This window comes from Aphelocoma coerulescens, chromosome 14, assembly GCF_041296385.1.
Source record: "Aphelocoma coerulescens isolate FSJ_1873_10779 chromosome 14, UR_Acoe_1.0, whole genome shotgun sequence".
Lineage (NCBI taxonomy): Eukaryota > Metazoa > Chordata > Aves > Passeriformes > Corvidae > Aphelocoma > Aphelocoma coerulescens.
Window position 1 is genome coordinate 12,651,615 of NC_091028.1, and position 25,048 is coordinate 12,676,662.

General features: G+C 42.1%; 1 protein-coding gene across 17 annotated transcripts in view; it reads left to right on the forward strand.

The window, feature by feature from the left end:
* MAD1L1 (mitotic arrest deficient 1 like 1) overlaps positions 1-25,048 on the forward strand; it is a 349,002-nt gene that overhangs the window by 101,600 nt on the left and 222,354 nt on the right. For 14 of the 17 annotated variants that reach the window (XR_011155161.1, XM_069029432.1, XM_069029437.1 and 11 more), the window contains exon 11: positions 740-884. Coding sequence is in view for 13 of the 17 variants with exons in the window: in XM_069029432.1 (XP_068885533.1) it covers positions 740-884 (145 nt within the window). In the remaining 4 variants the exon portion in view is untranslated. Of the gene's footprint in view, positions 1-739; positions 885-4,620; positions 4,792-6,224; positions 6,428-25,048 lie in introns of those variants that run through there. The other 3 variants (XM_069029446.1, XM_069029447.1, XM_069029448.1) reach the window with 2 other exon arrangements.

The following is a 25,048-nucleotide window of genomic DNA, read 5'->3' on the forward strand; positions in this document are numbered from 1 at the left end:
GCCAGCAGTTGATGTGTGATGAGCTGCTTGATGTGAGCCTTGGAGCAGCTGCCCACCAGTGTCCCAGCAGCAGACTGAGGGCTGAAGGGCACATGTGGAGAGCTTCTCCAGGAGCACACAGATAATTGTGCATCACCACAGCATGCTGCACAGAGAACTGAGAAGAAGATGGCCCAGGCTATACTGATTTAGTTGAGAATCATGTCTACATCTCAAAGGAAGTGCTAATCACCTGGCCTCAGAAGACATTTCTCTTCCAACATAGGTTGCTGGCAAGAGCAATGTGCAGGTGGTGGCTGTAATTACTTGCTGAGTACTATCTGTCAGTCAAAATAGATCATATTAAACCTACTTTTTCTTCTACTTTGTTAGAAAAAAAATGAAAAGATTCAGTAGAACCCAAGATCGGGCGTTGTTTGTTGAAAACAAGGCACGTTCTCAAAGGCAAATGGATTGATTTTAGAAACAGATATGCAACTATTTAAATGCTTCGTACGTGTGAGGTTCCAGTAATTGTCTCGTGCTGCACAACAAGGCTGTCCCTGGGGTGGTTCTTCTTCTCTCACATCTTTTTCTGACAACAGCTGATAATGCAGCTACCCGGTTTCCAGTGGCGCAGCCGTAAGATGAGAGTGACCCTGGGTCCTGTGTCATGGTGATGCTTCTTCTCCTCTGAGGCTTTCCTGATCTCTCTGATGATTGAGAGGCAGCACTCACAGGTCTGTCTTATCTTTCTCAGTGCCCGAATGCTGGAGAAGGCCCGGCAGCAGCTACAGGAAGAAGTCCTGCGTGTTCAGAGCCAGCTCTTGGATGAGAAGAAGAAACGAGAGCACCAGGAAGCGCTGGTCAGGCGGCTGCAGAAACGTGTGGTGCTCCTCACCAAGGTGAGTTCCTACACCATGTTTGGAAAAGTCCTTGTTTCTTTCTGCCAGGTGCAGCCCTTCCTATTTCTTCTTTTTTCACCTCCATAACTGGTGCTATAAAACTGTTCTGGGGTCTTTGCATAATGGGTGCTGTGGGAGACATGAAACCTGTCTTTAGGAGTTCATTGGAATGGAAGTACCAGTGCCTCCTAAAACGCTGCTAATGTTCCCCCCAAGCTGGGCTCATGCTGTGCTGAGGATACGTGACTTTGTCTGAGGCTTGGCATCGATGTGAGGGCAGAGAATTGAATCATGTTGTTGCTGGAGTGTTTTGAGCCACTGAAGGGAATTTATAATGGCTTTGGCTACATTGCCTCCTTTCCTAAAGAGAACGAAGTGGCGGCACCTTGTCAACTGTTCCTGTGGAAAAACAATTTACAGAGAGTAAGAGATTTGCCTTCCTCTTACGCTGGAAGTCTGTTCAAATGTAATGGCAAGCACTAGACCAGTAAATTGAAAATACGTTTTAAGATTCTTTCTATAGAATATATCAAAGGGGTCTGCATCATCCTATATCAGGTGTACTCTCACCATGAAATTCCATACAATAATTCTGAAGTCCACAGAGCATTGAAAATTTTATATTAAATTCTGAGAGCTCTCTTTCCACAAAGGGAATAATAATTTGCTGTAGTCAGAATGAGAGTTACTTCACTTTCCAAGAATACTCCTTGCAAAACTTCCCTCATCTAAGCAATCTCTCTGGTGTTATAAAGCTGCTCACGTAAATGAGCTTATATGTGTGCAGAAGGTCAGACTCCAGTAGTCAAAACTCATGAGAGGGAGCCAGGCACATCACCGTGATGAGAGGCAGGAGGGGAAAGAGCAGCTCTGGTGCCTGAGCTTTAGGCTTTGATATTCAGTGTCAACTAAAGCGTTTTGATCGATTTTAATTGCTCTGCACCCAATTTTGTATAATTCCCATGTCATTGTTGAGCCAAAGAAGCTGTGATGTATGGTGCAGTAAGCAGGGCTCTTGAAGCATGAAGCAGCCACTTTACAAGAGGATATTCCATCAGATCTTTTGACTGCAGAGTTTGATGCCATGGAGAGTCACAAAAGTGCAAGGAGAAAAATGACAGCAGTTCTTTCAGCTTCACACTGAGGCTGGCACTGCAGTCAGGGTGGATGGAGCAAACTCTCGCCATGGAATCAGAAAAGGCATCTCCTCCTCAGCCCTTCTCCTGCCCCCAGCAGCAGACAGCTCTCCACAGTGTTCTACTTTGGAACTGCCATGGCTGGATAAGGCACAAGTGGATACTGAGCCCGATAAAAAACCTGTCTTTATAACCTTCTCAGCTGTCTAATGTTGTGCTGGACTGCTCAGCCCTGAAGGAAGTTTCTCAGATAGTTTCTAAAATATTCCCTCTGTTAACTTCATTTCCAATGCTCAGCAGAAATACTTTTTGTCATAGAAGTCAAAAATATCATTACTTTTCTTTAAGTACAGGACAAAACCACAACAGTACTTTGGCATGTGATGGATTGTGCCCTGATTTATATGAAAAGACAAACCTTTGCTTCGTTGGCTGGGCTCCCCCTGAAGAGGAGTACAGGAAAAGTTGAGTGTTCTTCATCAGACCATCACAAATAAACTTGTGTTTTGACAGGGGAGGTTTTCAGTGTGCTCAGTGATTCCTCAACTGACCTGTTTTGAAGGAATAAGGACTTTGCTGTTCTCTGAAGATTTATATTCCATCCAGAGAACGCTGGGGTCCTTTGTGAAGAAGTACATGCATTATGGTACTTGGACAATCCATCCTTGGCACTGTTTCTCCTGCTGGTTGCTCTTCTCATGCAAAATCAGAAGAAGGAATTTCATTTAATTCAAAAAAGTGTAGTATTGTGGTTTAAAATGAGATTGAGCAAATATATTTCCTGTCAGAAATAATTATTTTACATTGAAAGCATATCACCTAGAATGGTATTTAATCATCTAATTAGTGGCATCAGTACTATAGCGTGCTTCTATGTAATTTGAGAATGGAAAAGATGAGTTCTCTCTATTCAATCTTTGTCTTGTTAAATAGGACTGTGAAAATCTAATTTGGGGGAGAGTATTATATATATGATTGAATTGCTATTGCTTTTGATAGTATGACTTCTGCATTTGTATATGTTTGACCCTCTACTAGGGCAGTGAATCAGTTCCTGTGTGCTGAGCAAACAAGGCCTGAAAGGCATCAGAGGTGTTCAACAGTGCAAGTTTAATGCTGTAACAGTTTTCCTTTCTTTGGGCTCAAATTGGAACCTGGAAGTCTCAGTCCTAGAATATGTTTTAAAATATGAATAGAAAACAGTAAGTTTTTCTTCGTTTGGTAACAGCAGTACCAAATATTCCAGTAGTAAATGTCCTCTCTTCAGGGGATGCTTGCTTTGCCAGTCTGACTCCTTCTCACTTCTATGGCTACTGATTTTTTGTCCTCAAGATTGAAGCAATACTTTGTGGCTCTTACAGACTGCCTGTCTCACTTGTCAGTCGTGCTCAGTTGCTGCTCACCACAGTCTCTGTCTGTCTTGGTTGCTCTCATATTTTCATTTCAGTGCATTTAACGTCTCTGTCCATCGCTTCCTTCCTCGCCTCATTTGCTTCTTTAGGGCTTTCTTGATCTTACTTGGGCCTTTCCAGTTGGTTTACTGCTTGGAAGTGGCACAGATGTCAGTCTGGGATACTTCAGTGCATCCCTACAAACCTCTCTTCCCTGGCAGAGTAGAGGAACAGCATTCTCCAGTCTCTAACGTGTTACTGCAGTGGTCCAGCCCCATCGATTCCACTGCTGAGTGTGGGCTGGTGTAGGAGCTGCATCCTGATTGTTCCTGCTCACAGACTGTACTTTAGAACATGTTGGTTGATCATTTTGCCCCCTATGTCCTTGTAAATCAGGGCAGTACTTAAGTTTTCTGATTTACATGTTTACAGTGGAACATAAGACTAGATTTGGGCACCACCAAGGCTTTCAGACATTGATGGCTGGAAGGTTTCTCCTGGAGCGTCACTCCATGCACTTAAGGTGATGAAACAGAAATTGATGTTTGAAGGGATGGATTCACTCTCTGTCAGAGATCTGCCTGGCTGGGCTTGCTGTCTGTCATGCTTTTTGCTTTCCCTTAGCTCAGAGTTTTGGGAAAATCTTTCATCTTCGCTTTAATAGCTGAGGTGGTTGTGATACAGCAGTACTGGGAGATACCTGAAATGCTGGGGAAACACCTAGTCCACCTCTGCCCTTTTCCCTGTTTGATTTACTGCTGTATTTGCTTTGAATGCCAGGTTTACTCACACAGTTTTGTATTTGACTTTTGTGTTGTCCTTAAGCTTGTGAGTGTTTATCTTTTTCTGAGAGCTTTGCACACAGCTCCTGGTCTTTGTTTATGAAGTGGGCTTGTTAAAAACAGTCAATTCTGCTACTGAATGGCTAAAATTTGAATCTCTCAGGAAATTTTATATGATGTAGAGGCCTCCCAAAATGAAAAACCCTTTCTGAAATCCTTATCTAAGTGCAAGAAGCTGATTGAGTCAGTATTTCATGGAAAAAACGCTCTGAATATTTATTTCAGGAGGACAGCTTCCAGAGGGCACAACTGGGCCTCGTGCAGCAGAAATGAGGCTGGAGAACAGCAATAAAGGCACACTGAAAAGCTCGCAAAGACCTCTGATGTGGCCATCATCTCCTCCTCTCCTCCACCTGATCAGCCCTTACTGTGTTCCTTACTCAGCTGCTGCCGGGGTTCAGACCTGCCAGGCTCTTCCCCTGCACATGTTCAGTTCAGTGCCTCCTGAAAGCAATGATTCCTTCTGTGCCCTGAGCTGCCAGAGGTACCTGCAAGAAGCTGTAGAGCGAGTGGGAACAGCCCATAGCACGTGCTGCAGGTTTGACCAGAGACTAAATGCCCTGCTTTTTGCATCCAGGGTGTGATCCTTTGCAGGAAGCTCAAAACTCAAAATGGGAAGCCCAGTTCCAGTGACTTTTTGTAACTTATTCCAAATGAGGCCAATTTGCTCCTGAAATTGTAGGCTTTATGAATGCACACTGCCATAATTGCAGCCCTTGCTCTCGTATAAGGCATAACACAAGGACTGAACTAATCTGCTTGTGTTGGATGTTGTTGTTGTTTCACTGTGTTTATTTCCTGTCTGTGCACTTGTCTGCCTTTGGGTACTCTGCTGCCCGGAGAAGAGACTGAAAAATTCCCTTTTGTTTCCTGAGCTCTCAACCAGGTCATGTGATATGATAGGAAATCTGTTTCTATTGAGATATAATTTAGGCCATCACCATAAAAGTTAGAGATTAAACAAGTATTGATTAACCAACTCCAGCTGACTGCTGATACCACATGTTCCTGGAGATATCAGTCAGTGTGAAGTATATTAGTGACTCCCAGAGCTGAGAATGGCAAAGATGCATTAGAAATGGCACTAGGTAATTAAACTGTTCATTAAGCATGGCAGATGCAGAGTTCATGACTTGATTTGCCATCTGCTTTGTTTTGTAATCAGTAAAGATTTAAAATAATGCTGATGGCTTCTCTGTCATATTGGGTCCTGCGTTATGGTTTTTTTGAGGAGGTAGGTAGATGATTTTAAAGCACAAGGAAGGATCTTAAAGTTCTGAGTGTGGAGATAAGAAGGTGAATTTAACCGTTTCCTGGGATATGGAAAAAATTAGCTGTAAATAGAGCAGTCACTGTAGCACTGAAAACAGGCACTCTGGCAGGCAGATTCTTGTGACAGACCTTTTGGGCACCATGCCCTGAGCTGTGCTCTGCTTCCAGACAGCACAGCTGGCCTTGGGGCAGGTCTGAGCCTCTCCTCTGGGCTATGAGCAGTATCCAATGCTTTCCCTGGCTTTTTTGATACTCCTGCCTTCCTTCAATCCATGTGATGATTCTGCGAGTGTCATTTAAGCAGTGCTATTGCATCACCAGCTGTGCTGCTGCTCCACACATGGTTGTTAACTGCTGTCAGCCTGACCCTCGCCAAACCTTTCCCTCTGCTCACTGTGCCTCCCTTTGGAGGTTTTTATAAACTCAGGGAAGTTACCTTCCTTTTTATGCCTGCAAATAAGTACATTTTAAGGCAATTCCAATTCTTCCTCTTCAGTGATTGAGCAAGGCAGGTTTTGTGAGTGCTTCCTTAGACCATCCTGCATCCTTGAGAAGAAGGAGACAGGACACTCTGTGTTTGAAGGAGACTCAGCAGCCTTTTAGATTGAGCACAGGTCTCTCTAATTTCAGCTTGATTATATTAATCAGTTAAACAATTTCAGAGAAAAGGTGGTTGGTAGTTAGGGGTGGAGTAGGATAATAGCAGAATGAGGCAGAAGATCATTAGCAGGTGTTGGAAAGAGGCAAAGAGACAATTGCTGCCTGTGGAGTGCAGCGGCTCGAAACAGGTCACTGCAGAATTTTAATTTTTAGTTACCAGCATCATCATCAATTTTAATTCCCAGACTCCTCTTGTAGGGTGCCTTTTTTTAAAGAATGAAGAGCAACAGGTCAGAGATGAGGTAGGTGCTTTTATGAATAATTTTCTGCCCTGTGAGCTGGTGTTAAAATGATCCTGAGTTCAGTCTGATGCAGGGTGGTTGTAGGGCTTTGTGTTTGTGATTTCCACAGGAGTGTCTGGGTTACTGGATAAAGGGTGCTGAGTTTTGTGAGGAGAAAGCAGGATTTGGGAGTTTGATGACTGCTTCCATGGATGTTTTTTGTTGGAGTTAAGGAAATATCACACTTTGCTTTTGTTGGTCTCTGAGAGCTTTCTGTCTGTGAGGTGGAAAGTGCTCCAGGGAAATGGAGTTCTGTGAGGAGTTATTTTAACACAGTTTGTTTGGGGGCTTTTGTTGTTGTTGGGGTTTTTTTTCTATATAACCCAAATTTGTTGTGCTTTTTTTTTTTTTTTTTTTTTTGAGTAACTTCTGCCAGTTAATTTCTGTATCATGTTTTAGTTCTAATCCACTTAACCACCTTCTAGAGCTCAAGCAGCTGCCTCCCCATGTAGCAGTGTTGGAGGTAACTTGCTGTACCACTCTTTGCCTGCAGTAGATGCCCTGCAAGGTAACTTCACAAATATGTGTAGTGACAACACATTTCCTGGCTAATTTTTCTTTTTTTCACATCTGTCACTGGTCTGCTTCACCTTTCTTAATCATCTTGCAATCTGCTTTGTGAGGACCTTTAAACCATGCTCTCAGCTTCCATACCTAACAGCCTGCTAGGATCTGTTAACCTGATTTCAAGTATCTCTAGGTCTCAGAGTATGAGAGTGATTTTTCCTCCTCTGTCTGTACCCTCTAATTTGTCTGCTTCTGAGTTTTATTTAGTTTTTAATGGAATGGTCTAACTCCAGTTTTCAAGGAAGTTGCTACAGGGAATACAAAAGAACAAATACAAATTCTATCAGCTTCAACTGTTCCCCAAGTCACTCAGCCCTGCCCCTAGAGAAGCACAGCAGTGTTGATGGCTTCACCCTGGCCTTGTCATGAACCAGCTGTAGTATTTATTGAAATGGTTTCATCTGTAGCTTTCTGAGCACAATCCCACAATACTCCAACAGCACTTGTACAGTGACAAACTCTGTGCTGATTTATACTTGATGCTTAGTTATATTCATTACAAGATCCTATTTGCATGCTTGACATTTTAAAATACTGTGTTTGGAATGTGTTATTTATTTTGAGACCTTTATAAAGCAACCTCAATCTAAGGGTTTAATTGTTACTGATAGCTAAGAGTATAATTACCTCAGTAAAATATCATGGCTATATTAAGCAAATGGCAATTGTCTTCCAGAATAAAATGAGTACAAGCCATTTTCCATTGAAACAGGTTGTTTCTCGAGGCCTGGTAATATAATTTACTAATATAATTGCAGAATCTCTCTGTAGAGAATGAGTAAGGAGAGCTGAGATCGATGTGTTTGTAGAAGGGACTGACTGAAGCAGTGCACAAAAACCATTTGGGAAGAGGAAGTATCTTTTAACAAAACCAGAAAATGTTACTGTTTCTGAAGTGAGATTTGCAGATTTTGGAAATTCAGAAGAAGGTGTGGGCTCCCAGAGCAGTGCCTGCTTTTCTTTTGCTTGGTTTTCTTTTTTGCCATTGTTCCTTACTTTGCCTGATTTGGTCCTAGGTTTCCTACTCACTTTTGACTCAGTGAAGAAAGTAGCAGCGTTGTCGAGTTCTCACTTCCTTATCCTGCTCCAAAATGACTTTTCCAAAGCCTGAGAGTTCCTGTAGTTTGACTTGTCAGTCTGCATTTGTCAAAGGTATCTCTGGCTCAGATGTGGGGGCCATTCCCAGGCTGTGGGCACCACATGTGTTTGGGAGCGAGTCTGCCCTCGCCTTCTTGCTTTCCACTGCATCCTCTCCAGTGAGATCCTTTGCTCTTGATCTGTTGTCCTAATTCCTCATAGCTAGTGGATAAGTTTGCCTTTTCCCTGACTTTGGATACTGTACTTTGTGTACCCATGTGGCACCTGTAGGAGTTTGTCCCATGGAGGTGGGAAGGTGATGTGCTTTGGTAGAGTTGAGCTTTATCACCTGAGGGCTCTCAACATGGAAATGGTGAGTGTGAGTTCAAATGGGCAGCCTGGAGGCAGAAGATGAATTGGCTCCTGGGCCTTGCTTCCCCTTCCCTTTCAGAAGCATAAAAGAGCTCATAGAAATTATCTTAGCAATTCTCTGGGAATCAGTTTTGTGTAATTCTTTCTCTTGCCTTATTATGTATCTGGTAAAACCTTTCAATGATAAAAATACTGAGTTCATTACTATCTTTATATCTGATGTTTTTGAGGTGGAGGCACAAGGACAGCCTCTGTATTCTTATTGATGTTATCTCTGACATAACTTCTATTTAAGCAGTGAGTTTAGAGGTTTTTAAAAATTTTATAACAATTCAGAGTGTGCAGCAAAGTTAAAAGTTATATGTTATTTTATGAGGTATTTGTGAAGAACAATAGAAATGTGATCTTTTTTCCCAGAATACTGACTGGATTCTGCTTTGTTCTGCCCCCACTAGATATTAATGCTCACTGCTAGGAGGTTAGATTATGAAAATTAGAAATATACCCATAAAAGAATTTATATGACCTTCAGTTCTCATATTTCTCTGAAAGAAAGGGCTGTAGGACTTCTAAAGGTAAAATATTCAATAAAAAGAAATTAGGTTAATCCAATGTTATGGCTGAGAATTTAAACTCACCCAGGTCAGGTAATTCAAAGTTATAGTTCCCTTGATGCGTGTGCTGTAACATTTATTCCTTAGCTGCTCAGCTCTGAATTATGAAGGATGGTTGAGCAGGTCTGGCAGGGAAGCAGGCGGGAAGATGGATGGGTGGAGTGAGGGAGTGATTGTTGGGGAAAGCTGGGCAGAACAAACCTGTCTGCTGGGCAGGGGCTTGGGCAGCATCCAGGGATGGGGAAGGGGCTTGGGATTTCTGAACAGCAGGCTCTGAAATACCAGCAAGGCTAAGCTGCACAAAAAGGGTTGGTTTTTTTTTTTTTCCATTTCTTTGTTCCTGAGATACTTATGGTTTGAAGGCATTAATCTTACTGCCTCTTAGAGTGGTGGTATTGCCACAGGAACTGCAGCTTTGAATCTCTGACTTCTCGCTGTTTTAATTCTCAGCCATAAAACTGGATTAACTGGGTTTGCTTCAAGTTGAATTGCAGTGGATTTTTTTTTTTTTTTAAGGGTAGGAGAGAGAGATAATTAAGTAATTGCACAGTAGCTTATTTCAACATGTGATGTGAGCCTCTGGTAAGAACAGCTGCACTACTCACGCACCAGTCAGAGCATCCTTTCAAATGAAGACCAAAAATCTTTATAAAACTGAAGGACTGTCTGGAGAATTGAGGAGTTTTGGATTGCTCCTGGCACAGTATCATGCAGTACTGGCTATTTTGTTCAATGTGTGTTCACAACATCTCAGGTCAAGCATTGCTTAAACTGATGAATATATTAGAAGTCAAATGAGGTTTTACAAAGCATCTTGGAAGTGGTTTCTGACCCATGATTTGTTGCATGGAGGAGAAATGTATTGTTCCCTCTTTTATGAGCACATTTGTTTAGGTAGTATTTCAATACAGAGTCAACAACTGTTTAGTAGAAGCTATAGAAAGTTAGAAGAATTGGTATAGTTTCAGTTAATTAATTTTGATTGATGTAATGAGATTATTATATTACAAGTTTCTCAGTATACAGAACAACTGCTGGGTTTTTTAGTGTTATGTGGGGCAGGACTTGTGAAGAATCGTTAACTGTAAACTTGCCTGTTCAGGTGGAACCAATTTGGGACATTGGGGGAGCTGAGGCTTAGTTTTGTGTGTATGAATCCAGAGCTTCAGGATTTCCCTGGAAAGATCACTGCCTTTTTGAAGTCAAGAATTTGGAAAGGGATCAACAGGTAAAGTGTGAGCAGGAGACAGGAAAAGAAGGTAAGTTTCTTACGTCAAGATGATGTTGAACTTGCTTTCTGTCAGGAGGAGGAGAAGGAAATCTCACAAGAGTCTTCTGATTTGTAGAGGTTGTATTAGGAAGGTCCTATAACCTTGCAGGGCATCCAAGCTGCTTTTTAAGCATAGGGAAGCTTGGCCAGAGTAATGTTTAAACGTGTCTGTCTGTGTCTGCATCTCCTTGCTTCCTGTGGGTAGTGAAGTGCAAGGATTCCAGCAGATGTGTTCCTTTGCTTGCCATGGTGTTGGGTGTGTACAGAGTGCCATGAGATTATTCCAACGTTGCATCATCCCAGGCACTTGCTCCTGTAGCAACACTGGGGAAAATGGAGACTCCACCCTGCTTGGTCTTTTAGTCAGTATTTTGGGTGCCACAAGTCGGTGTGCAAGGATTTGAGACCAAGTGGTTAAAGTGAAATGTGAACACACTTCCCCTGGTGGGTTATTGCACTGTGCCCACAGCACTCTGGGGCTCGTCTGCTTGTCCTGAGTGCCTGGAAGGAGCTGTAAAATGTAAATACAGAAAGAAATGGATGCCAAGACTTGGGGCTCCCTGTCCTTGTGAGCAGTTGAAGGAGAGATTCAGACCATGATGCACAGCAGGTCCTAGGGAGAGCTTTGGCCTGCTTGATTGTAGAGCCCATAGGTTTGGAGTGGGGTGTGCCTGAAGCCCTGTGGGCTCTGTCTCCAAGGGACAGAACCAAGAACTCATTCCCCCTTCAGGGAGAGGAGATGCTCTTACTCCCCTTCTGCCTTTGAGCAGTAGAGTCTTCTCTCCACTGGAAGAGTCCCTGCTCCCACACCCATTTTTCTCTGCCTTATGTGGTAGATGGGTTACAGGCAGGTCCAGGACCAACAGCTCCTTGTTATTGCTTTGTGGATGGGAGAGTAGCTGGGAAGGCTCATTCTGTGCATTGAACTTGTGATTAAATTAAAGATAAACATGGATGTGCACACAGCACAGAGCTGTGTGCTTCTACAGGGCATTTACAAAAGGAATGTGCAGCTCCCAAAATGATCTAGTGCAGGAATTAGAAATTTAAGCAATTTAACTCCTCTCCTCAGTTGCTGCTTTTTCAGACACATATATAAGCTGCAGAAGTTTTATGTTTTATGCTTGTAACAGGAATTCTGCTCTGTAAATAGTGTTTTCAGCTTTGCAGATAAGCAACTTTCTGGCTTTAATAAATTAATTTTCTGTTGATAACATACTACCTTTGGAGACCAACTTTTCAGGTTGACATTTCTATTATATTAATTACAAAGAGGGGAGAAGCTGTGCTTGTTTTGTCATTGGGAAATGCCATTTGCAAAGTTATTGGAAAGCTGACCTTGTCAGAAGTGTTATTACATTATCCCTCAGTGAGGGCCACCACAACTGAATGACAAGAAAAAAATGCAGAAAGAAAAAAGCAATTTCAGGAGATATAATGAAATCAAAACAAAATGCCTTTTATTCCTCTCCAACGTGAAGATGTTTATTAAGATAGCGTATGTAAGAGTTCGGTGCTGGGGGAAAAAAGTGCTTGTGAACCATTTGGGGTTGTTTTTTAAAAATTAAAATCACCATATAAGAATTCTTGACCTTTTGCATGAAGTGAACATGAACAAGAGGCAGTGCTTACTCCAGTGATACCTCTCCCACTTCCTGTTTTCACTACGTATCCCTGTCCATTATCCTTTTTCCCTCTTGCTCACTCTTCATGAGGCTAAAGGGGCTCAGCCTTCATGGACCAAAGGGCTGGGGGTAACCTTTGTCACATCAGTGCTTGGAGAGCTCACCCTGGAATAATTTTCTTTCCCATCTCTGGTTCACTCTGCCAGTCCTTTAAGTAAATCTCAGCTCTTCTGTTTGCATCTAGTAAAATGCCAAGCAAATCATCTGTTTGTTTTCTCCTTTGCCTCCCAGTTTAAAACCACAGAGCTGTTAGTTTTCACAGAGCCATTCCTTGTTCTCCCTGGACACTGGGGAACAGCAGCAGCAGCACTTTCCTGCTCTGCCTCAGTGTCCCATCCAGGCACAGCTCTGCTGAAAGCCCAGGTGATTGCCTTCTGCAAAGAGCTGCCTGCTCTCATGTGCCCCTAAACAATCCTGTGCAGGAAAGTACCACTCAGCTTAGTGGCCATTTCATCTTGGAACATGAGGGGTACAGCAGGATCTGCTGAGTGTCTCATTCTGCTCATCCCTGTTTTCTCCTCTTTCTCCTCTGTGCTGGAAGTGTCACAGAGATGCAGGTCATGGGTAGCTCAGTGAGTGGTTCATAATGGAGCATGGTCATCACACTTTAGAAGCTTTAAATGGAGTCTTTTTCTCCAAAGAAATTATTTAAAAAGCCCCAGAAAGCTTTTTAGCCCACCTCCTCCTTCTATGTGAGGCAACGTGTTTCTTATGTAATATCTGTGCACATGAATTTGTCATGTGTGGTGTTAACCTGAGGCTATGTTTGTAGCCCTTGCATTCCAATATTGGCTTTTTTACTTGCATAAAACAGAAGAAAAATAGCCCTGCTGAATTCCTTGAAAACATCCTAAATGGGATGCTGAGGAGCTGTAAATATTAGCCAGGTTTATAATTTAACTTTCACGGGGCATATGCAAGCTGAAGGGTGTGAAACACATGTTCTGGATCTGATGTTTTGCTTCAGATAACACAAGGAAACTAGAAATAAAGAACTAATTAAATGTGCACACCTTCCCTGCCTCGTTTTCCTCTCTGCCTGCACATGGATTAGTGAGTTCTGAGGTTCTGAAGCTCCTGCTGCTGTTGGTGCATTTTCTGCATTGAGCTGTGTCCTCTGTTGGGTTTCACTCCCTAACATCAGGAATGCTTTGATCCCTCCAAGCAACCAGCTCAAGCTGACTCACCTAAATCTGTCTTCTACCAAAATGCTGTGACTTTGTGAGGTCTTCTTAAACTTCACCTAGCTAAGCTGAGTTTGGGGTGTTCTTTTGTCAGTATTTATGTTCTCACTGCTTCTCCCTCTGTAGAGGTATTTTTTTCTGCTTGGTTTTCCTTTAAGAAGAGGGAGCAGGGATGTGGAATTGTTGCCCCTCATCAGCCAGCAGTTACACAGGCTTAGTTTTAATGCCAAACTACTCCACTGAAGGAACTGGATCTCTTAACTGCAGCCAGAACATCCAAGTAGGCATATCCAGTTGAATTAGTAATAAGAACAGATAAAGAACTTCCTGCCAAGCCTGACTGGTGGGCAGGGGGTCATACTTTGGCTTTATGGAGAATTCCCTGTGTTTTGGATGCTCTTCAGCTGACAGAACCTGCAAGCTGTTCCTCCTCAGCTGCTGCTCTGTGCTCGGATCATGGCTCTGCCTCCACGCGGATGAATGGGTGCCTAACGATCTGCATCAAAAGTTTTGATTTGTAATTAACTTTCAATATGCTAAAAGGATGGCTAATAAAATTAAATGCAAATTACAGAGTTCACGTTCTTCATGCAAATACAACTTAAGAAAAATGGTATCTTCTCATTTTGCTGCATTGTTCAGATGTAACAAGTGTGATTGCTGCTCTCCCAGGGACAGCTTTGGGACTTACAGGTTTATTCATCCAGACCAATGAGCTCTTTTTCCTGGCAGTTCTTTCTCCCAAGAAGTGGTGATCAGAAACTCTGAAGGCAGGGGTGGCAACCTTCTTGATACATTGCCTGTCCTTCTTTTTTGTCCTGGGACTTGGTCTGGAGTTAAATGTGTTATAAATATCTGAGTATCAATGCTTGGTAGACTTATGAGAGCTGTTAACAACTAATGAAGGTTAAATGCTGTCTATTTTGGGAGCCCAAATGACACTGCTGCTCACATTTTAGCAGTACTCAATGTCTAGAGCTGCTTTTTTCCTTCTGTCATTGCTGTGAGGTGGAGAAGCACTGTTATTTCAGTTATAAAAGAGGATGGAGAACAGATATGCTTGGGTGAAATAACTGAAGACCTGAGCCCAAGTCAAACAGGAGTGCTGTGGAAGAGCTGTTAAATCTTTACTGTATCTCCTTCTGAGAATGTTTGGGTTTTTATGAAGTCCCCCAGCACAGACTGCAGTTTTCTGTGCCTTCCCTATGTGACAATGACCTTCCTTCAGGTGGCAAATCCTTTGCTGCAGCATGTGTGCATGTATTCCCTGACGCTGCCTGTTCCACTGTGTTAGTATCAGCATTTCACTGATTTTCTACATGTTTTGAGTCTTGTCATGTCCTGGAAGCATCTGGTATAGTTTTGGTGAACCTGTTTTAGTACAAGTACTATTTTTTTTTCCTGGAGCTGTGTTGCTGAAGTGGTTTCATTTGTGGAGGTTATGGCTGAAGTCCCTTCCCTCCTCTCTGCAGGCTGTGTCTGGCTGGCATGTCCCTAGGGATGTCATAGCTTCCAAGGGTGTCAAAATCAAATCCCTAGGAGGTTGTGGTGTAAAAGCAGCTTGTGTGCACATTGTGTGGAATCTAATGTTTTTTTCCTTCCCCTCTGCATTAACTTGCATTCGTGTGTGATTTTGCTCAGTCTATCAGCCTTCGCTCGTCCGTCATTATTGATATTTTTAGGTGCTCCAGAATGCCTCACCCTTGTCTGTAGACTCTGCTGGCATTAATATTTTATGTTGTCAGCTCACATCTTGCTGTTTGCCCCTGTTCCACTACTCTAATAATGATCCTGAAGGAAACTTCTGGCTCTAATCCCCAGTGCAGCCTCCTGCTAATTGCTTTCCATGGCAGGGAGGGGTGGTGTGCTCCTCCATCAGCCAGCTCATACCAGCAGGTATTTGACTCTCACATAATGATTAAAACCCAGGGATGCTCGGTCATTTAAACAGACTTTCAAACCCTGTGTTCACTGGTTCACTCTCCTGTGAGTTCTCTCAAGGAATTAACTGGTTCAGTTTAAATTACTCTCACAAAAGCTTGTGCTTATCTATCTCTATTTTATCTTGTTACGCTCAACTCAAAGAGATGCTTTGAATTTGGAACCTTCTTAACTAATTTTCCTAATGTTCAGGTGAAACTTCCTTGCCAATGACTCTAATTTCCCAGAACAACCTTATCTCTGCTTTCAAAACAGAGGAGGATGTCTGCTGTCTGGTATCTCCAATAGGATAGCCATTTTTAATGATAAATCATTTTATTCCTTTTGTCTGTTAACACCTTTGTTACTTTTTGGTCTTGGGTGAATATCCAGCTTTGAGATGATTATTATTATATCTTCTTAGTGCAGTTTAATTTCTTGAAGCATTTAGCTGCCTTTATCACAGTTCTCTGGTTAAAACAGAGCAGAGGAGCTGTGATGGTTCTTGGAGCCTGTATCTTTGCTGGGTCAGAGTGTGCAGCTACAGTCACTTGTGCCTCTGATAGACTCAAAGGATTGCCCTGTACGTGGAGCTGCCCTTCTCGGCTTTGTTTGGGGTTCTATGTTTTCATAGTGTTGAAATTTGTCTGCCTTTAAAATACAAATTAATATTGTTGCTGTGGCTTTCATTTACTTGAAATTCTCCATTATGTTTTACATTTACATGACCTTTTCTTGCTTTATGCAAACATCGTGACTTTCAGTGTTTTGATATTTGTATTTGTTTTCATCTTTATGAAACTGGTAATGTTAAAAAAAAAATCTGTGGAGATATACAGTAGGTTTATTTTCTTTCAAATTTTGTTAAAGATATGAGATACTCTTGCAAGTTCACGTATTGCAAGTAGCAATTTCTGAGCTGCTCATTCTCTTCTCCCTCTAGAAGTGCCTGAATATCCCATGAGATTTAACAGTGTTGCAATAAGTAAACAAATCACTGTATTCCCAGAAAAGTGTGACTGGATCACAGCTGCTGTCACTCCTGTCTGTCTGGAAGATGAATCAGCCTCTGAAATGTGCAGCTGTGGGCAGTATATGGAGCTGGGTGGTCCTGCTCTCTAGGATCAGATGGAGATTTCTAATCTGTTATACCTCATTTGGGGTATTACTTAGTGGATTTTTTTTCCCCTTTCTTGCCCCTTTAAAATTTATAATTGAATTTTATTTATTTTATTTTATTATTTTATTTTATGAACCGGCCTGGTTGGTGGCTGCATATTTATTTAAAGGGAGGCAATCAGCTGCCAGATAAGCTGAGAGGCCATAGTTCAGGCATTTTCTGTGCCAGGTACCATTGCCAGATGGCCAAAAGAGCAATCTTCTAACTAGTTGTGGATGTGATTATGATGTTTTTATGAACTTATTCCAACTTTACCTTTTATTTGTTTTCACAGCTGTTAAGGGCACTTTTTATGGTGTTTCTCTAGTCTGGAAAATTTAGATCAGATTAGAACATAACTTCTCAGAGCTGCAGGAAGTAGGGCATAGTTTAAAGAGGATTAGTGATCAGTGTGTATAAGGACTAGTCGGTGTAAGGTAAATCTTAGGAGCACCTTTATCTTAAGTAATTTATGTGTCAGTAGAGATTTCCTTCTTTCTTCAGCTGGAATCTGTCATGTTAAAGGTCACTTTATTGAAATTCATGCTCACATATTCATAAAAGGATTCATTCTTCTGAGCATTACCAGTCACCAAGTTTTTGAAGTTGCCATGCTGGATATTTTCTGTATGTTTTAGCCCTGGAATCTGATGTGATGAGTTAAGTGAGATGGCTGCTCATGGTAGTACAGCATTAATAACACTGAGAGGCAGAATTGGCATGACATGCAGTCTTTATACTTAGTGTGGTTCAACTGGCAGGTGAGTATGAAGTTACAGGAATGGGACTGTTAGTTGGGCTTTGGGGAAGCAGGTCTGTAGGTGGTTACAGGCTGATGCTGTAGGACAGATTTGCTTTGCTTAATGGTATGTCTGGGATCAATTTTTGTCATCCCTTTGGAGAGTCCTGCAGGTCAGCTCTGAGCTATAAGTGGCCTCAGAGTGGTCACTCCATGTCACAGCTGGAATCAGTGGTCTTTCTGGGAGATTTTTACCTGCTCCCATCAGCAGGAGACCATTTCCAGAGCTAAACCTAACCTGCAGGTGGGAATTCTTTTGACAATCTTGCGTTGCCAAAAGCTGTGGCACTGCATCTCCTTCCATTTATCCTTAGATTTTTTCCCACCCTCTACACCAAAATTGGTTTGAAATTTCCTTGTATTAGAGGATTATGAGTAACACTTGTTGCATCTGGAAGTTGTAAGCCATTGAGGAACGATTTCAGCTCACTCCTTTACAGTCTGCCAGCCTTTTTGCTGTTCAAGATTTGAAGGGCTGGGTTACTGCTCTGGAGCTGTTTCATCGAGTCTTCCAACAAGGAAACTTCTTTGCACTTCAACCTTGAGGATTTTGTCTTTGTTGTGGGCTGAGAAAAGGTGTGCCAGAGGGCAGAGCTGTGCAGCCTGTGTGGCATGAGGAACGGGAGGAGGCTGCTCCGTGTGTGTCTTCATGGATCTGGCTGTCAGACGGGTGGGAAGTGTGCTGAGCCTTGCTTATGGCATCTCTGTGTTTCCCATCCAGAGTCAGGCTAATGACAGCTCTGATAATGCCAGATGGCAGTCACCAGTCACCATTTAATAGCAGAAAAATGCCTAAATATTGTCTCCAAAACTGGTTTGTTCATTCTTTCTCCTCGTTCCAGCCTGGCAGTGATCTGCAGGCAGCACTTAGGGACCTCCTAAGAAGATCTCGTGTAGAAAACTGTCAGAACAGATTGCTGTATGGGTTTTCAGAGGATTAAAGTTAATTAAAGAGCTATTCCTTGCTTTCATTTCCTCATATCTGCCAGCTATTTACATGCTAATGTAGGGTCTTCCAGGGAGAATAGGACAAGTGTCAGCACTGGGCATGTTATCACACATGGAGACAGTAGAAAATAATGAGATGAGCAAAAAATATATATATAAAATATGTATGTACGTGTGTGTAGCTTGACAACTGAAAGCCAGCAGCACAGCTTTTTGCATATTTTCAGTAATGTGTGATCTTACTGAATATAATTCACTCCATTACATCCCACGCTGCATAATTTAATACTTCATTCATTATAGTATCTTTACATAAGATAAACAGGCAGATTTAATGTGTTTTTTTTTTTTTTTTTTTTTTTTGTCTATCTTATTCTAAAGAGGAAAGTTCTTTCCTGCAGAAATAGTGAGTAGTTTTACTGGGAGTACAAACCTGGGAGCAGAGACTTTGATGGGGACTGGCATCTACTGTTGCCTCCTCTTGGAAGGATTAAGCAGAGGAGATGCTCAGCATGGAAGCAAACTGAGAGTGGATGTAATCGTTTTCTGCTCCAGTTGAGTTATTATTTGCCCATTCCATTTTCACATTATTTCAGAGGATTATTTTGTCCTGTAATTTTTCAATATCTTTCATTTTAACACTTTATTAAAACTGCTACATAACACATGAAATAAAATTGATCTCCGGTTACACTTCAAGAGGGAGTTTAATGCTTTAGGAAAATGAGAAACCTCACTGTCTGCATTTTTAAACAAAACTATCAAAACCATCTGTGTTGTTGAGTATAGGTAGAGAGTTTTGTCAGCTGCTGGGGGTAGTCCAGATAGTTTGAGGATGCTGAAGGTAATTAATCTTCTAAGCACCAAGGGCAGTCAAAGACAGATTTGTTTTCTGTAGTTTTTTGTTCCCCAGTGTGCAGGTGACATCCAAAGTGAGTGGCTTAGCAGACATGGAGTGCCCTTACCATGGGCTGCAACTGAGGCTGGAGTCCCTGTGTTCCTTGTGACCTTTGTGAAACAGCTCTTTGGCATTAGCCTTTCTCTTCATTTTAGCCTTTTGTGGTTTTCCTAGTGGAAAACATAATGGTCTTACTCTCAGATGTCAGGTGGCTGTTCTTCAGCCTTGAAAATCCATGTGATGTTTTGTGAAAGAGTTAAAAGATGAGGGAAAGGGGAAAAAACCTTTTTGGAGACTCATTTGGGGGAAGGCAGGGGGAGAAGGTCACCCACACTGAAAAGCCACAACTGATCCCCTGCTTGCTCCCGCCTTCATAGCACAGCTTCCTCAAAAGATGCTCTGAAAGGGATATTAGGCCAGGGATACCCTGGGATTTGGGTGTTTGAGGTTTTCTTTTGTACTTGATATCCCAAATCCTCTCTTTAGCCAGGCTGGTGGGGTGACCAAGATGAAATGCTGCTGTGCACTAAGCCTCAGGCTGAACCCTGCTGTGGTTCTGTGAATGTCAGCTGGGCTGCACCAGGGAAAAGCTGTCCCCAGTGTCTGGGTAGATGCTGCTAAAGGCTTGTTACCCAGGCCTGTGCAGATCAGAATAATTCAGAATATAACTTGTTGTTGCTCTGGATTCCCCGTACCAGAGGAAACCAGTGTTCTTTCAGTATCTCTGCTGACTAAATCCTGTTGCTGTGTGGTCAGGAGAATGTGAGATGGGTGCTCAGAAAAGACAGTGAGCACCCAGAACTTATTGAAATGGGGCACACATGGAGCAGGTGCCTTGTCCCTTACTGGGCTGCCTGTCCCTGGCAGGGCCAACACAACATTGCTTGCAGGAGCTCTGACAAATGGAAATGACAACCAATGCTTAAAACATAAAGTATTTTAATTTGTCATGCTCATCTCTGTTAGACAAATGGTAAGACTCCTGATTTTTATGTGTTCAATGTTGTTTTTGGGCAAATATGAAAACATTTAAGAAAAAGAGAGAACTATTCTCAGGCTTCTCCTATCAGTGATATGTGTATGCACTTTTCTTGCCATTCATTGATGTTGTATTTCATGTGAGGGAGGTTTCTATTTTGTATATCAAGTGGAATCTTCAATTTTATCTTGCCACATGCTCAAAGGACATTTTTATTTCTGTTACATTGTTTTAGAAAGAGATCCACACTTCTCTTGCTGTCTAACAAATGGTCTCTTTATTCAGTCAGAACAGTTGGTCTGTTCTGAGGTTATGGTGGAGCCACGTTGTGCAGGAGCACTTCAGCCATAAAGGGCATTTGTTTAATAGGTTCCATGTGCTGAGAATATGGATATTTTCAGTGGTGACAATTAAGGCTGAACATTTTTTTCACATTTTCTCATTTTACTAGAAAAGAATTGAGGGGAAAAAAGGTCTCTTCCAGTTTTTCAGGCATTACATGTGGATTTTGCTACTTTATGCCATACCCCTTTTCTGGGACCTGTAAATATATGGATTTCTAAGATATTTAGCTCAATGCAACAGTTTCTTGCTGCTGGGAAGAGAACATGAATCTTTTTTGGGAACTAAAATTCCAGTGCCTGTGTATGTCTGATTTGTGAGTCACAGGCCCTCCATTCTGCATCCTCACCTTCAGACATTGTGATTCTTGGTGATGGATGTGGATATTGGGAGCAGAAGGTAATTTTAAAGATATAGATGAAAAGAGTTTCAAATAATGAGGTGAGAATTTGATGTCAGTATGGTGGCTTTTTTTTTAATCAAAATTTTATGTTATTTTGACTTCTGGAGCTTAAATAGAGCACGGCAAGGATCCTAAGACCAAAATTAGATTTTAGGTTTAATTTTTGGGTGTCATCCCTCAAGATACAAAGTAAAGTAGCAACTTAGAGCAGCAAACAGCATGAATATTTTAGAAGCAGCATCTTTTCTATATGCTGCAATCTGTTGATGACCTATGCACTGGAAAGGGTTCATTTCCCAATGAGATGTCCCAAGAAAGCTGTGAAATACAAGGTAAATCCTGATGCTTGGAGAGAGCTCTCCAGCATTATTTTTCTTCCCTCTTGGAAATTTCTATGGACTGGTTGAATGCAGTTGCTGACAAGAGTAGTATTGTGGGGGAAGAAGCGATGCACAGTACTTGCAGTCTTACATGCATATAGAAAAATATAAATAAAAATTAGCAAATGAAAGAACTAAAGACGTCTGGTTTGTTAACACTGGGTTTTTTGAGCTTTGGCTTTTTGAATGGTTCTGATGATGGAAAAGAGAGGTTGTAAGTTGTGTCCTTGAATCTGTGAACGTTGCAGATGCTCACAGCACCATTTCCATTAATGCATTTTCCTGTCTTCAGTGCAAATGACCCCCAGATATGTGATAGCTCTTAATGCGTTTTGAAACTCTCTCCCATAATTAACTTCTGATGGACTGAAACAAGGCTGTGGGGGTTGGAGATTTGAAGAGAGAATGCTCAACAGGTTTTGAAAACGATGTGTAGAAGTCCTTCTGCAACTCACATGATTAAGCTTAATTATTTTGAATTGATTATGGGGCCTTGAGCATGGATATGTAACAAGCTGTTTGTTGTCCCTCAGCACCAGCAGCTTTTTAAAGCCCTCTTCAGTCGGATCCCAGCCAAGCAGAGTGTTCCTCTTTCCTGCTGATTTGCTGGCCTGGCTCGTGCTAAGCAGCCTCTGCAAGGTTTCCATCAGAGCAGCTCCCATCCTACCACCAGAAGAAGCCTGATGACACTTGAGCCTCTTGCTCAGTCCACATGCTGCTGTTAGCAGCAGCTCAGCCTTTCCAACCCTGTGAAGTTGAAACAAAATCTGCCTGCTCTTCCCACCCTCATCATTACCCACATCATAGAATCAGAGGATGCTTTGGGTTGGAAGAAGCCTTAAAGCTCATCTCATTCCAACCCTCTTCCATGGGCAGGGACACCTTCCACTAGAGCAGGCTGCTCAATGCCCCATCCAACCTGGCCTTGAGCACTTCCAGGGATGTCACTGTGGGTGTCTTTGTCACTTATGTGCAGCACAGAGCTCATGGTGATGATGGTGTTCCTCTGTAGCATGTGAGAGGCACAAGTTTGGGCTGTTAATTAATAATTCCAGTCCTGCACAATGACTAGTCTGATGACAAGTCTCTGCAAAAAACCTCTTGGTAGCCTTTGAAGCAAGCATGCAGAAATATCCTATTTTCAGCTGTACATATTTTTTTCCCAGAATTACTTCACCATGGCACTGCTCTAAATATGTCTTGTGAGATAAGCTTTAAATCCTACTTGGGCAAAGTTTATTAAAAATTAACATTTGCATGGGGAGTTAAAAAAAAGAATAGGACCTTCATTAGCTTAAAATCATCTGAAGTACAAAATAATATTGAATTGCTCTCCACTGGTCCAGACAAGGAAGAATCTTACTGCCTGCCAGATCTGGAAGCCCAGAAGTAATCAGCATCAATAATATCCAAAAAGCCACACTGGAAACTGCACCTCTATTCCCAAAGGTCCAAGAAAACGAGCTGCTACCACAGGCTAAGCAGCCTGAACTCATTGGGATGGGATGTTAGCTGCCTTTCCTCTCAGTGGGGAAAACTGCAGTGTTCATTAGGCATCCACTCCAGATGTACTGCTCTGGCAGCTCACAATGTTTGGGAGTGATAAGTCAATGCAGGGGATGTAGTTCCAAACGGTTTTGCTTTATGGAAGTTCACACTTAAACCAACACAACCCCTGGGCCAGGTAATGCTGGTTTATCCTGACTGAGGATCGATCCCAGTGACAGCGGTCCTGATCTCCAGCCTTTACAGGAGTTTGATGGAAATAACAGTAAAGTTACTGAAAAACAACTGGGATGAGAAAGAGTCTGCACAATGGATATATGTAGAGCATCAGTTTTCATTTTCATTTCGTTTTCTAGGACAGATGAGGAACACGTTCCTTCCCGTATCCCTTTCCCCTTGGGACTGCATGTCGCTTGCCTCTACCTTGCAGCGTTTAATCTGTTGTGATTGCCTTAAATGTCTGTGTCTCCATAATATTCACCTTCCCTTGGGCTGCAAGTCACCAGCATGTGTGTCTTTGTGTTAATTTGTCCCAGTTCAGAGGCACAGCATCATTAGTGAGCCGCCGCCGCCGCAGTAATTACTGTGGGATTTGGGCGCAGCGGTTTGCTCGTGCACTGCTCTGTACCTTCTCTTTAATCTACGCAGGCCATCTGCTTCATTTCTTAACTAAAAGTTGTTTTGTTTCTGCTCTGGAAGAGTGATTCTGTTGCTCCTGATCTTCTCTGTGTAGAAAAGCCATTGCAGCCAGGATAAATTGCATCAGTTTGATAGATTGTGCTCGTTTTTGAAAGATTTCTTACGGGTTGTGCCCCGTAGTTTTGCTGTGCACAGATTTTTGCTTTCCTCTGTGGCTGCAGGGACAGTCAGGGCAGAATTTTGGTAGGACCGCTCTGTAATCTAGGGAACTCTTGTAAGTCTGACCCCAGTCCTTCTGTTGGCTCTGTAGCAAAGATTTCCCAGTACAAATACACAGTAACAAAAATGTTACTGGGTGGTTATCTCATGATAACCCTGTGAGTCAGAACCTTTTAAACCCTCATTCAAATAAGAATTGTGTGTTGGGTGACAAAGCACTTTGACTTTTGTCTAAAACATCTGTTGTGTCTTTTGCCACTGCTTACCTGATCAAAAACAGTGAAATATTGGAGTTACCAGGTCAAAGACCTGAGTAACTCCAAATCTGTCTTTTCCCCTTTTGCCTTTCTCTTCCCAGGACTTCTCCAGGATTAAATGGATCAGCTTTTTGTTAAGAGCTGATTTCCTAAGTTCAGGCATCACAGTAGATTGTTTAAGTGGATGGAACACTGATATTGCTGTTAGGGAAAGCTTGTTTTTATTTCCCAGAAAAACTTGTTCATTAGATGATGATTTTGAGAGGTACTCTCTGGTGCGGCCAAACTGGACAATTTTTGATGTTTTAGAGGCATTAAAATAAGATTGTAAAATAAGAGCAGTGGGGATCTAACAGCATATGTCACTTTTTTGGTCTTTTGGAAGAATTTATAGCCTAGTTCTACCCATAGAGTGTGTTTCGTTTGTTGCCTTTTAAAGATGTTCCTGTTGTCGATAAATAAGGTGAGGGCTACAGTGATCCATGCCTCAAAAAATATAAAATGAGAAAAGTAACTTCCTTAGGTCTATTGACAATTTATTTTTCTTGTAATGGGAACATTATTTCTGCCTGAGCCTCTCTCTCCTTGCCACTAGAAGCTGGTGTATGCAGTTCTGAGACAATGAAATAGCAGCATCAAATCAGGCAGTTTGCATCTTGGTTTTGTGAAAAGAATAAAAAAAACACCCACATTATTTCTCCTAAGACGTTTTGGAGTAGAGCAATCATTTAGAAAATGAAAAGATTCTTTGTCTTGGAGGCTCTTCCATTTCGCTCTTTAATCTGAGCAGCTGTCTTCCTCCTTCCCCATGGGAAGTTGTGGTGGGTAAATAACATGGAAATTCATTTGATGATGGAGACATTAGGGGTTGGCATGGACAATTAATTTGTTATTAGACAGAATTAATTTTATTTGATCCTTCCATGGTTCTGTTGCTGCATATAAATTCAGCAGCTCAGCAAAGTTATCCTGTGAATGCAGCCCTGGTTTTGCTGAAGGATGGGGCTTTTTTGTGGCTGTGACATCAGGAGTGCCTTTTCTCCTCACTTGTGTGTGAAATGGAGATGCAGGGAAGCTTTTGGCTTTATGCTGCTGGAAGTCATTGCTGGGTTTGTGACTTGTGCTTTTCCCCTTCCCAAACTAAATGCTCTGGTCTTCTTTGCTTGGAACTGGTTTGAAAATGTTTCTGAAGCTCCATCAGCAGAAAGCTGACTTGAGAAGAAAATGAGAAGCTTTCCTTCTGAGTTCCTTTGCTCACATGAGAGACAGGATGAAGTATCAGTGGCTACAGATGGAACTGTTAATGGAACTGTTAATTTTCATCTCCAGAGGCATGGAGATGATGGGATGATCTCCTCATAGTG